The sequence below is a fragment of the Hippoglossus hippoglossus genome, chromosome 24 (assembly GCF_009819705.1).
Source record: "Hippoglossus hippoglossus isolate fHipHip1 chromosome 24, fHipHip1.pri, whole genome shotgun sequence".
NCBI lineage: Eukaryota > Metazoa > Chordata > Actinopteri > Pleuronectiformes > Pleuronectidae > Hippoglossus > Hippoglossus hippoglossus.
In genome coordinates this window covers 13,149,206-13,162,830 of record NC_047174.1, presented here as the reverse complement: position 1 = coordinate 13,162,830, position 13,625 = coordinate 13,149,206, and the positions used below count along the sequence as shown (strand labels likewise).

General features: G+C 43.1%; 1 protein-coding gene across 2 annotated transcripts; it reads right to left on the bottom strand.

The window, feature by feature from the left end:
• Window positions 1–916: 916 nt before the first annotated feature.
• Window positions 917–13,585, bottom strand: LOC117758365 (E3 ubiquitin-protein ligase pellino homolog 2). 2 transcript variants are annotated; one of them, XM_034579978.1, is made up of 7 exons: window positions 13,510–13,585; window positions 7,320–7,449; window positions 6,793–6,894; window positions 6,135–6,332; window positions 5,410–5,595; window positions 5,101–5,306; window positions 917–5,002 (listed from the first exon to the last, which is right to left on the bottom strand). In XM_034579978.1, the coding sequence occupies exons 1-7, from the start codon at window positions 13,515–13,517 to the stop codon at window positions 4,618–4,620; spliced, it is 1,215 nt and encodes a 404-aa protein (XP_034435869.1). In that variant the 5' UTR covers window positions 13,518–13,585; the 3' UTR covers window positions 917–4,617. The 2 variants fall into 2 exon arrangements, with proteins under 2 accessions (XP_034435869.1, XP_034435868.1); XM_034579977.1 differs by lacking the exon at window positions 13,510–13,585 and adding an exon at window positions 11,542–12,506.
• Window positions 13,586–13,625: the final 40 nt, after the last annotated feature.

Sequence of the window (13,625 nt, the reverse complement as noted above, 5' to 3'; positions counted from 1 at the left end):
GAAACATAACCTCTTTGGCTTTGACTACAAGAACATTTACTCATTATAAACTTCCAAACATATCAAACAGCAGCTGTAACATCCTCATTCATGGGCGGATCATCATAACCATGAGCCCTGGACCCCTGGAGTGTGGCCAATGGGGAAACCTACAACCACACAACATTTATCACTTTGAAATTATATTCATTATGTTGACATGTTAACAGGACATGAAACATCAGATAAAGTCTAATATGATCTATAATCTGCTAATTTAGAAAATATTCAAAAAAAATGTATAATCATACAATCTCATTTCCCCAATATTTCACAAAATGCTAATACTAATAATAAATGTTAAGGGCCTCCACTGGCTCCAGAGCCCTGGGCATGTGCCTGCTGTGCATTGTCCTCAGTAGAAAACTTTCAACATGTATTATAATTAACTTTGTTTAAAGTCTCTTCTATAGTTTCAGCGTGCTTTTAGTTTTCTCCCTCCTGTGCTTTAGAAAAGATTAAATGTAATCTGTAAGTGAGACACCCCTGAAATAAGCTTCATAATCGTTGAAAGAGTAAAAAAACCCTCTACTGCAGTGAAACAATTCCTGAACAGACTTGTGAGCAGCGTCGCTCTCAGCAGCTCTTTCATCCTGGATTCTTCTGCGAGGTGTCAAACTCAAGTTCTTTAAATTGCTCTGCGTTGGGTAATTTTAAACGTCTCATCACATGTGCAACTGCCAAAACTGCTCATTACAACGCTTGATTATTGTAAAGAGGTGATGCAACTCAAAGCAACCTCATCATGGGCCTGCAGTCAGTCTCGGCGCTGGTAGAGAGCGCCCTCTGCTGGGATAGAAGTGCACTTTGCTTTTGGCTTCATTTAAATACAATTAAATGTATATTATTATAGCGACAAAACAGACAGAGCAGGTTCAACTTTTTAACAGGTTTATTGACATGTGTATAGCGATTGTCTGTGCACCGGACAATTACAGGAGAATATGATATAAAATAATAGAAAATAGCTGTACAAAACACAGATGTATTTAAAGGAATGCATTGTTAACTGTGAGGTTTTGCCCTGTAGAAGAAGTGTCAGCTACTCAGTTGAGGAGAATGAGGTTTAATCATGTGGCATGAAGGTCAATCGATAGATATAATAAAACAACAGAAAGTTAGGGACGAGCTAATGATGTTACTGGTAGTGTTAAACAACCTGATGCCACGCTAAAATACATTATGCGTCTGACTCTTTCACTAAATTCTAAAAACAAATTTAAAAAAAGGGAAATTGCATATGGACACCTGTAACCCACAGAGGGTTTGAATAAAAGAATAGAGCAAAGGAGAAGTGAAAGAAGAGTGAGCTAAACAAGAAGCCAATGAGGGTGCTGCAAGGCTTCTCCCATCCACATGCCAATGTGTTACATTAACTGTTGATTACATCATCTTCAAAAGCAGGATTCACTGGATTTGGCGTGCGTAGTAAAGGGCAGCTGATCGAGATGTTTTCATTGCCTTGTACTGCAGTAAGACCCGTATGGGACTGAACCTGGACCTGTGGTGATCTTCTCTCTCTACCCTCGTCTCACATCGGTTCTGCTACACAGTATGAATCTCGTTGTTTTTTAACATTTAGTCTCAAAGTGACTTCTACCTTCGGGCGTTGCCCGCCGTGAATCTGAAAACACCAATCCTGAGCGACAGTAATTATCAACACTGCGTCGTTTTGTCCACCGCATTCAGCTGAGCTTAAATCTTGTATTTAGACTTCACATGGAAAATACAGTGTTCTGAAAACTCTTGGTAGCGTGAGTTGTTCCACTATCGGCTAAAATCAGACTGAATATAAAGATGGATGACATGACAGCTCCTCAAAAGTGAAGCCAAAGCACCTGGATCGTGGTATATGGGTCTGGTCACACATATATAAGTGAAGCGAAAATAGGAAGCTAATGTTTTATTACCCTCTCACTCACACAGATTTGAAGTGAACTGGAGTCGAAAGTTCATCTCTGAAATATTCACTGGTGTGTGACCATACAGGTAAACTGACTCACGATTGGTCGAGTGCACAAATCAACCTCGACACCATAATCTCCCAATCGCTACAACGCAGACTCCGGCTCCAAGAAACCGGTGTTCATACACAGGGTATTTTGGCTCCGTTTCTGGATACTGGAAGGATGTGGAGACACGTCGTCCATCTTTATTTACAGTCTGGTCTAAATACAAAATGTAAACACACGTTGACGTGGACATCCCTCTGCAGTGAATTGGTTTTGGTGGAAAATATTAGCATAGTAGTACAAAGTGGGATTTGATGGTTCTCATTCACAAATGTCACACATCTATCAAGTATGAGGTTTTTGTTCTCAGGCTCTCTGTCTTTGTTTCTTTTAAAGACATCTTCCAAAAAAAAAAGAAAATAAAAATAATACAACCCCTAAACTAAAATGCTGCCGTTTTGACAGCAGAGTACGTGGAAGACATCTTGGTCTGCAACAAACCCTCTGAGCATGAATAACAGGTTGGCAATCCACCGTGCAAAGTTTTTGGAGTACGTGTCTGTGTAGTGTACATACTGTATGTGTACGTTCAGCACATGCAAGCGAGACACAAATTCCACGTGAGTGTGTGTGTGTTATCAATTATACGTCTTCCACACTTGAGGCTATTATTGAAATCATCAAACTCTTTTGAGCTAGTTCACCAGGCTACACCATAATATTCAGTTACAAAAATAGTATCACAATATAGACCATTCAATATGAGCACCAGGGAAGGCTTAACATAGCCTGAGTATTTGGCTACATTCATTGTCTGGGCAATGTTTTATGGTAGCAGTGTGTTAACGTGTGTTTGTTGGACACAGTGTTGGCAACGTTTTTTTCTCACTCACAAGCTCTCCTACATCTACCACACGATAATATTCGGAAACATACAGAACTTGCTTACACTGAGTAACAACGGTTAACTCAAACCAATTATCTGTTAGAAAAATAGTTTTTTTTTTCTTTCATTTTAACACTGAACATCTAAAAGAATTCCTCCCCGCTTCCCCGGTTAAATCCCCTCCCCATTTCCTAACAAAATAGTTTTCTTTGAAATAAACAAACAAACCAAACAAAAAAAAGGTTTTTGAGGTTATGCACGGTCAAACCGCTCAGACGCTCCGTCACACTAACGCAGAGCCTGTTAATCAGAATTCAGTAACCAGAAGTGTGTTCAATTTCATTTAACAATCCTAAATGCTTGTATGTGATGACTTGTCCTGATTTCTGTCGGCATGATGTGGCTGCTTCATGTATTTGAATGGATGGGGTTGCCACAGTGGATCACCATCCACATATGTGATTTGGCATGAGCTTTGTGCCGTTCCTGACACAACCTGGGTTCAGGGGAGCCGAGGATCAAACCGACAGCCCTGCAGCCATCATGCTCTATCACTAGATCCATGGCCCCCCCCTACTGGATGCATTTAAAATGATTTAAAAATATATTTTTTTCACTGATTCAGTTGCTCGTCTTTAAAATGTCAGCCTTTGGTTACATCACACTTACTAAGATACCTGGTTACCTGGTCTACGACCTCATGTAGAAATAAAATGAATTGTGGTATTGAACACGCCTCTGGTTGAGCCCTTAACCTGGAAACCATTTCAGCCTTGTTATATGTGACGAGCGCTGACACAACACTTGGCTAAACATAGCACAACATTTAGCTTATCTATGAGAGTGCTTTTATTGCTTTAGGGGGGTTATGAAGTGGCGTTTACCCAGTTTTATTCCCAGCCCTTGTTTATCCTTTGTCTGCTCGATAATCTGGATAAGACTTGTCCTTACATAGCATGAAGAGCTCCCTCTGGTGCTTCAGTGCTAATCAAAGAGTCTGCAGGTTTCTAACTCCAAGCTAATGGTAAACAGGGGGTCTCGTTTATCATGGGCCTGTGCATAGGTGTCACACTAAATGGATATTTGAATACAAACAATGATTTTAAAAGTGGTTAATCATTTCCTCTTCATGGAACAACCTGTGATCCCTCGCTCATTTAACACAGGTACTTATCATACAGCCTGTTGAGTGCAGCTATGAATATGAATCAACTGGCCATTCAGGTTAGCGAGGAAGTCAGAATGCAAACAAGTGCAAATGAAGGTGAAAGTGGTTGGATATTAAATCTGAAAGTGGAGACTACGATGTCAGAATACATGTTTCACTCAGTGAGACACTTCACCCACCTAAAGGTGGTGATTACGCTCTTGTGTGTATTTTCAGAGGTTTCTGGGTAAATCGGCTAGTGAGGCGTTGGTTTGAAATAAAAACCAGCAGACTCTTGAATAACAGAGAAGAGGACATCAGGTATTTCAGAATAAATACTGTTCACATGACAGTATGGATTATTCTGCCACTATTCTCATCATCGTATACCAATTAACAGCGACTGAAGGATAAACAAGACACAGGATTCTTCAGCTTGGAGCTGCGTTCACTGACAACGTTGAATACTGACTGCAGAACACATATGCTTTAATAACGCGAAAATGACGTTAAGCACTCCAACTTAATTACCTTTCCATACTGACCAATATTCGCGACATGAATGGTTGTTGTTATAGTGGTTGCTGTGGCGACTAGTCGATGGGGCCCTGGAAGATGAGCCGCGTCCAGCCGGGGGTGCTGAGGGCACTGGAGCAGAAGGGGCAGACAGGTCTGAAGGCGTGGGTCCCATGGGGCAGTGGGGTCTCTGCCCAGTACCTGACTGTCTTCTCTGAGCAGACGTGACCGCACGGAACAAAACCGTGAGTAGGAGAGCCGGCGTCAACATACACAGCAGGCTCACAGCCCAGCCACAGGGGCACGTAGGGACCCACACTCCTGCACAGGGGACATTCTCGGCGGGTTGTAGAGCCCTCGCCCTCCCCTGGTTGCTCCTCCCTCTCAGATCTCTGGCCCCAGTCGTGGCGTCCATGGACATGACCGCAAGTGAGGTAGACCCAGGGTTGACGTTCTTCAAGGCTACAGTAAAACATCAACGTTTTTTGTCAGTAGTAGTTAGTACTTTAGACATGAAAATAAAACACAATCCATTGTATGAACAAGCACTAAAGATTGACCTGTGGCTGCGTGGCAGGCTGGGGAAGGCCAGTGTGCTGAGGCCGACAGGACACTGGGGCCGGGACGCATTGAGCTCCTGTCGAAGTGCTTCCAGGTGACGCAGGGTGGGCGCACGCATGAGCCCCTCGCCCGTACGCCACAGCAGGGTGGCACCACACAGGTCAACCAGGGAACCGTCTCGTAGTGCGCTGCTCTCTCCCTCTGCCTGGATACAGAGCAGACACACAAAAACCAAAAATAAACCTCCCACAACCTTCATGGGGTCAAAAAGCGATACGGACGTGGCAACCTAAACAGTGGTGACTCACCAGTTTGCCCCGGCTGGGCCCAGAGCGTGTCTCCCTAAGGGCGTAGACATCACCGCAGACAGAGATCTCCCTCCACAGCCCCTGCTTTGGCTCCTCTGGAAACCCCTCTGGATGCATCACTAGCACCCCGTTGGTGGTCAAACCGTCCATGTGTCCATCAGGGTTTTTCCATTTGGTTGCTTTTTCCTGTGGTGGCACAGACGTGAGCACGTATACATGATACATGATGTCATATAACGTTTGTTTTAGCTCAGAGGTTCCAAAACGTTTTAGCCCCTGACCCCAGAGACTGAGGACCCCCATTATCCAAGAGGATATTGATTTGAGCTAGTTTGCAAAAAATTCTGTTGGAATATATCCTATGGTGCTGTATATTAACCTGCTGCAACTGACGCTATGACTAATATGTTATAATCACCTCAGGGGTCACGGGCATAAAGAATTTCACAATGTTGATAAAATATTTTTATTTGCATGGTTTTATCTTTTATAACAATTATGGCTAAAATATTCTATTTTAAATGGTTTTAAATTGCAACTGATTTACAGAAATCATATCACGAGCCCCCCTCTGTGTCCCAAAGTGGTCAAGAACACTAAATTGTGAACCATATATCGAAAACACACACCTTGAGTTTGTCAATATTTCAAACAGCTACAATCCTGATTCCAAAAATACACCTCTTATCAGACACCTCTATTGGCTGGAATATCAGTGTACTCACTCCTAGGAAGATATTTTTGGAGGAGTCGAAGCCTGCGGCGTAAATGCGCGCAGTGTAGGGTGGGTTGCGTTCGCACACGACTCTGCAGGCAAAACGTGAGATCGTGCTGGGAGCAATGGAGGGGTCCTCCCCCTCCTTCCCCCCTCCGGAGGTGTCTGTCACCACAAAGTCGATGGGACTTTCTGTGGAGCGTCCGATCTGCGGGGGCAGACACAGAGAAGCGCTTTGTGAACAACATTTATCAAAACAAATGATGATTGAAGTGATATTCAGAATTAAAAGTGGTGTAATGTCTATTAATATACTGTTGATGATGATTGTGGCTTTTAATGCTGTGGGTAACTTGATTAAAAGATTCCTTGTTTTCTGAAAACCAAATAAATCTGTGATACTATTATATGAGCAAAACCTGGTGTATAAAAATAGACTTTCATGGAGATTTTCCACACGAGAATTTATTTTTACTTCTTAATGGATCTGAACCAAAATAATCTACTGACAACAAAAACTGCTTTGATGAGATTACATAACAGCATAACTTGGGAGAAAAACAGCACGTGATCACAAATTAGAGATAATTTTTACCGTACCGACTTTTATTCAAGAATGTTGTATAGAAACATTTGAACGTGTATTTTTGAGTTTCTCAATGTGTTACCTGGAACATGTCTGTGTTGTTGTCATGGCAGTACTCCACCACCACTGTCTGGTTACGGGACAGAGTGAAAGAAATGCTGTGCTGCCCCCTGCTGTGTACGGCCTGCAACAACAACAACAAAAGCAAGCAGGATGAGTGGATGAGCTCATCTTTTGGAACAGTCTTTTATCTCTTCAAAATCTACACACTCCAAGAAAAACTAAACTGAAGATCAATAAAACACAGTCAATTCATAATTGTAAAACAAAGTCATGTTATGGTATATGTCGTAGTAGCATGTCACAATGAGCGCATGATGGTAAAACCCGTCTTAAACTATTTTTTCTTTACTTCATCATCTCTCTGTCCCCATTTATGGATGCAGACATGCACGCACACACATATACAACAGAGAGTGACAGACCACACACACACCAGTCATGATGCTGAGTCATCCATCCTCTGGCCCATTTAGGAAAGACTAGGGAGTCACAGGAAGGAAAGGAATTCTTCACGCTGATAAAAAAACACAGCAAACACACATGTACCTTGCTGTCCTGTGGCGTGTTGAGGATGTGCACCGCACTGGGCTTGACACCGTTGGCCTTGGCCCTTCGGTACAGAGCGAAGCGACTCTTTCTGCGCCCCCGGTCTCCGCTTGGAAGAGAACCATTGTACCTGCGGAAAGACAAAGCACAGGACGGAAATAAGGACATCACACCCAAATGTACCAGATCAGACCAGAATACAACTCAGAGACAACATGTCCATAAGTTCACACATTCATCCCGTTTATCTTGTTTCATGGAGAATGCCTCATGGTAGGAAAAACACAGTGATCTTGTTTGCATACTGAAAAAAGTGGAGCTAGCTTGTTGTTTAACTTCTATTTAAAGTGGAAAGCATTTTCAGCAAGCTTGAATAGCTTTATAAACACAATCACACATTACTATTAACAGTGCAGCTTTGAGTACGTGTTCTAGTTTGGACATAACGAGTTTTAGGAGTGGTAAATAATGTTTTCTAGACAGAGCCTTTTAAAATCCAACATGAATACATTCTCAGTTTTCCTTTTTTTTTTTTTTTTTTAATTACTGTGTAATGATCATGTTAACTTCATTCTAACGTCGGAGCTAACTGAAATCTGGACATTGTCCTTTTTTTTAAAGCCGTGTTAAAACCAAATTTTTTGTCTGGGCTGACACAGGAGGCTGTATTCTGGTTTTCGGCTTCTGACTAATCAGCAGGACATGGTCTTTATTAAAACTATTCAGCGGATACCCCGCAGGCAAGAAGACTTTAGGAGGGACAATAACTGGTTTTACTGGCCTTCAAACTGCATCAGATCAGAGGGCATCTGGTTTGGCTCTGTTCTGAGTCAGTCAGTCCTGCAGCAGCGTGGGCTGACGACGCCACAGCCCGCTCTACTATGTTTGTACCATGTAGCTCTGAAACTGTATGATTCATTAAACTGTCTTTAAAAAGAAAATCATTCTGTGACAGTTTTTTTATATTTGATTAATTTGTTCATTAAATGCCAATAATGTTATGGTCGAATGCCAAAAAAACACCCCAGCCTTTCTTCATTTGTTTCATCAAAAATCAGATACTTTGAGTTTTTTGCTGCTGGACAGTTTATATTATATTAGTTTTAAGACATGACTCTTGGCTCTGGTGAGTTGTTTAGACATTAATCTGCTCATCCGACAACGGAATAAACTGACTAATTATTGGTCAAAAAAAAAATCCTTGGTTGAAACCCCAAAAAATAAGAATTATTCATCTGAACTACGGTTGAAATTATTAGTATATTATGTAATTTGTGGTTTATCAGATAAAAGCATTTTTAGGCAAAGTATTAGATCCAGCTCTTTAAAGGTAAATAGTTTGATTTTTTGTAAAAACTACTAAACCGATATGGGTGGGGCATGGGTGAAGGAGAAATCCATTCCCTTTTGGAGCAGATTCAATTAAGGGGGGGGGACACTTTTCAGTGTCGTGGTTAATATTCAACTGTTTTTGATGTTGTATACACCAAACAATGTAAACAATAAACAGGAAAAAAATAGGGCTGATTAATTAATAATTAAAATTAAAATTAAAATAATTGTTTGCTGTATTTAGCCGAAGCAAACGCTTTTGCCCATATCTTTCGTATAATAACATGACACGTTGTTTATTGACTTCAGTTTCACTAGTACATTTTGTTAGTAAAAGTCTGTTTGTTTGTCTAAGAGAAGTTTATTGGCATTATACGTTTTAATAAACCAAACGTCCATGGATCTCAGGGCCAGAATTCATTGACATCAACCACAAGGCCAGAGCAGGGCAGAGAGTCAGTGGGGTGATGGTGAGATGATTGGGCATTCTACCTGGAAAACCCTTCAAACAGGCTGCATGTACTTGACATTAAATGTGGAGTCCAACTAAGGAGGATGACTCAGTGCTGCCTGCTCCCTTCATTGCCCTGCCTGTTAATTCAAATGCCGTCTGACAAGAGGAGGACTGGGTCAGTAAAGACAGACATATGAGGACAGAGCTCTGAGGGTTCTGGTTAGAAGGTATGAGATATGAAATGGGACCGAGGATAAGAGGGCACAGGAGAGAAAATCAGCTTAAAGAGAGCGAAAAGGTGGCAAACGCCTTGATGGAGAAAGAAAAGCAGTCAGAATCTATCCTGAGTATTAGAGAGAGAAAACTTAAGCTAAATGAATGAAATGAGGATAAGGGCAGGGAAAGGATATGGAGGGAGAAAGGGCAGAGATACAGCGAGCATAAGGGTCGGAGGAAAAGGCCACAGTAAGAGCTATGTGAAGTGTGCTGGGCAGCCATGGCCTGCATCACGCATTTGTGCACATCATAAAGCACAATATGAAATATTCACTCCTTCTGCCCCTCGACACAGGGTTTATTTTAGTTGAGGGCAAGGCACCGAGGAGAGCTGCTCCTGTAAAAGTCAGCACTCAGCAAAACACAGAGAGGCTGGCGGAGAAAGGACTGGGTGTAAGGCAGAGGAATGCGACTGAGACTGTTAAGAGGGGCTGTGGCTGAGATAAACAGGTGTGGGGGAGATAACCAGCAAAGACAAGAGGGTGTTTGCATGGCGACGGGAGCGGGTCACGGGGTAGAGGTGCATTGAGCGATGCCGGGGGCTGCTGGGACAGGGGCCGTGCTGCCGTACGCAGTGTCCAGGCTAACTAAGGTAATGAGCGATGGCAGGCAGCCACTGCAAAGATCACATGGCCGTACTGAAGCTGCAATCGACCACACGGTGCATACGATCATCAAGGCCGACAGATGCAAAGTCAAACCACACTTGCACAAAACGGGCCAGGAAAACATGACATCTGACAGGAAGCAGAGGAGAGAACAGCCTGTTCGGACGCTGGGAGTTACCTGCTGTATGTCTGAGGACAGAGGGTGGTCAAGGGCCGGAATCATAATAAATCTGATCTATATAGTGGATAACCTAAGTAATAATATGATATTCAAAGCCAACAGTGTGATATGATTGAGTTATTTTTAACATACTGTATGTGGCTTTAATAACACAATAATACCAGACAGTCTTTCAAATGTAGGCCCACAAGGAGGATAGCTATCATAACCCACAAGCCTTTGGCCATCATTCAAACCATACCTCAATCATTACAGTTTAAAAGTGAGCCAACACAAAATGCATTTTCTACAATCGAAGAGGCACATTAAGCATCGTGCCACAAACCGCAGGGTGTGCTTGTGTGTATTTTGCATGGCTAGAAATCTAACATTTGCATCAAATGATCATTTCCTCAGCCTCTTCAGAGGGTGTGAAGGCCTGCTCTGTTCACAGAGGACGACTAATCAGTATTCTGATACAGGCGGCCTACAGCCTCCTAACTCCACGTTCAGCCAGAGGGGAAGCAATAGGCCATTAGGTCAGTTATCTTTGGCATACAGAGGAAGCGCTGCGTGACTCTGCGTGTATGAGTGTGTGTGTGTGCTGTGGCATTTCTAGGCCCTGCGGACCACCATGCACAGCGTGGAGGATGAAGGGTGGGAAACTCTGTGGAAGCTGGTGGCTGTCATCAGCACATCCGGCCCTACTGTGTTGCTGGTGATGTAGAGAGACTTTATTCCTCCTCCTCCTGCTTCTTCTTCCTCCTCGGCATGGATGGTCATCTGGATGCAAGCGCTCTCTTCTTCAGCCACAGACTACACAGGCTTTAAATCACACATTGCAACCTGCATGTTCCTCCACACCATGATATCACCCTCCTCTGCCTCACTATCGCAGATCCAGCATAGTATGACATCATTGGGATTTTCAGGCAGAGCAATCCAGCCCCCCTCCCCTCCCTCCCTCCATCACCACCCCCGACACAACCATTGATGAAAAAGCGGCTACATCTGTGTGGCCTCATGTACCATGGCTATAACATGTATGTAGCTCACACATACAAAGCATACGTGATGCTGGAAACCCCCCACAGGGAAGAGAATATGGCTTCCTGTGATAAAGTTAGTTTGTAACATTACTACACCTCCCTGGCGGCGGTGAACGACGGTGGTGTGTAATAAATGAGCTGGTACTATAAAGATTTACAGCCCGAATAAACCACCGTAACAGCCATTTATTTTAACAAGAACAAACCTGAGCTCACACGTCATCTGTGGGTTTATTGTGCCGATGCTAATGCTACACATTCAAGGTTAATGGAGGGTTTCTCCATCCCACACATTTCTTACTATAGCTTCAGGTTTAAAAAAAAAACAAAAAGGGAGACTTACCCCAAAATGACCAGTTCGCCATATTTCACCGGGTCTTTAACGGGCACATCGTCGTCTCCGTCTTTTTTCGGTGAATTCATCAGACTGGACTTGCTCCAGAAGAAAAAGAATTTTTAAAAAAAAGAATATATATGTGTGTCTGTGTCCGCGTCCAATGGCAACAGTGGTGGTGGGATAAAACAATGCTAACCCACTCCTCGCAAACTGTGGACAAGTGGTATTTGGGTTGAAAATCTCTCAAAGTTTGCCCACAGTTCGGTAAAGTTTCCCGGGACTTCTGGCGGCGTGTTTTCTTGTTTTAGCCCCGTGAAGGAGCATCTTTTCCGGGGTTTTGTGCCAGTGTGGAGCGAGTTTGTACCACGGCGAATCTGTTCAGTAGCATCGGATACAACAACGGCTAACGGCAGGGAGTGGAGCGCACCACGTTTTCATGTAGGGGTGGTCGCTCGAAAAACTTCTTAAATAGTTGATTAAACCACTTCTACAAAGATCATTATTCAACTATACGCTTTTTTATCGATATTGAAACTATTTATTATTGGGCAGAAGCAAAGCAGATATTAACAATTCAAGATTTAGATACTCTTGTGCGTGTGAACACCCCTGTGGAAGCAGAACATGGACGCAGCCTCGAGCAGACGCTGGCTCCCACAGATGGAGTAAAATGAGGGATTTCAAAAATCCAGAGGAAGTGCCCACGTCCGCCGGCACGTAAACGCGTCCTGGTGCGTTTAAAGTGACACAAGGATGCATTTCGGTTTTAATGTGTGGAAATCGTGCCGCTCTGATCTCGTGGGTGCTTATGGAGTCTGACGTAAAGGGATGCTTTGAGGGGGTGTGGTTTAAGCCAGGATGTGGGTCACCATTGCGCCCCCCGACCAGACACCCGCTCTTCCCCCTGTCTGCATCTCATGTGGGAGTTGGGACACGGATGTAGGCCGACTGGAGCCCACTGTCCATCTCTCATTCTCTCCTTCTCTTCCTCTCTCGCACGCGCGCACGCACGCACACACACACATGCACGTCTCCCTATAGTTGAGGACTCATTGACATAACGCATTCCCTAGTCCGCCCCTTAACCTAACTAAATGCCTAACCTAAACCTAATTCTAAACCTAAAACCAAGTCTTAACCCTCAAACAGCCCTTTGAATTTGTGAGGACCAGCCAAAATGTCCTCACAACGTCAAAATGTCCTCACAATGATGGTATTGAACCAAAATTGGCCCGCACACACACACACAGTTATTAGTTATTACTTGCAGAACTCTAACCTAAGGTGCATAATGTGACTTTGTAAACAGATTTAGTTCGAGACAAATGAGTAATACCTGGAGCGCACACAAACACACACTCACATACAAATTATTGTACTAACATTAATTATCACAACTAAATGCCTAAGCCTAACCCTAACCTTACCCTAAGCCTAAAACCAAGTCGTCACTCCATAAGGTCTATGCTCAAACTGGTCCTCACAAATATATCAGTACAAGTACACACATACTAGGCCTATATACCAAAACCTCAGCTTTTAATATAATGGAAATGACAAATATTTGCCTATAGCTAATGAAACTGTCCTAGGTAACAAAAAGAGCTAACACAAACATATACGTACACTGACAGACACACAGGTTTGTGCAGCCAACCCTATTGGGATTTTGCATTGACTTCCATTCATTGTGGACAGAATAACCAAAGCCTTATTCCGAACCTTATGACCAATTCACACCTAACCTGAACTTTAACCTAAACACAATTAAAACCTTACCTCTAACTTTAACCAGGACCTCATTAGGCCGGGCCATTTAGTCTTCCACACACTCACACACACAAAGAGAGAGAGAGAGAGCCCTAGTGTGTATTAACTCATAGTGCTGTGCTAGCCACATGAGGGCAGTGTACTTCAGCTGCAAAGTATATCTTTCCAGTTTTAGGATAAAGTTAGTCAAATGTAGCTACTCACCCCAACATGGTGGATTGTTGTCTGCACTTTGGTTCAGACACAGCGGTTGTGTTGTCACATTTTCCTTCCAACACCCCTGCCGCTTGTTGCTGCTCATTGTTATTTGATGAGACAGA

Bases quoted from the DNA above. Each gene is read 5' to 3' on its own strand.
- LOC117758365 (XM_034579977.1), bottom strand. From the start codon at position 11,621: ATGAATTCACCGAAAAAAGACGGAGACGACGATGTGCCCGTTAAAGAC. The intron at 7,450-11,541 runs GTAAGTCTCCCT...GTCTTTCCGCAG, and splicing joins GGCGAACTGGTCATTTTGGG to GTACAATGGTTCTCTTCCAA. The intron at 6,333-6,792 runs GTAACACATTGA...CTGCCCCCGCAG, and splicing joins ACAACACAGACATGTTCCAG to ATCGGACGCTCCACAGAAAG.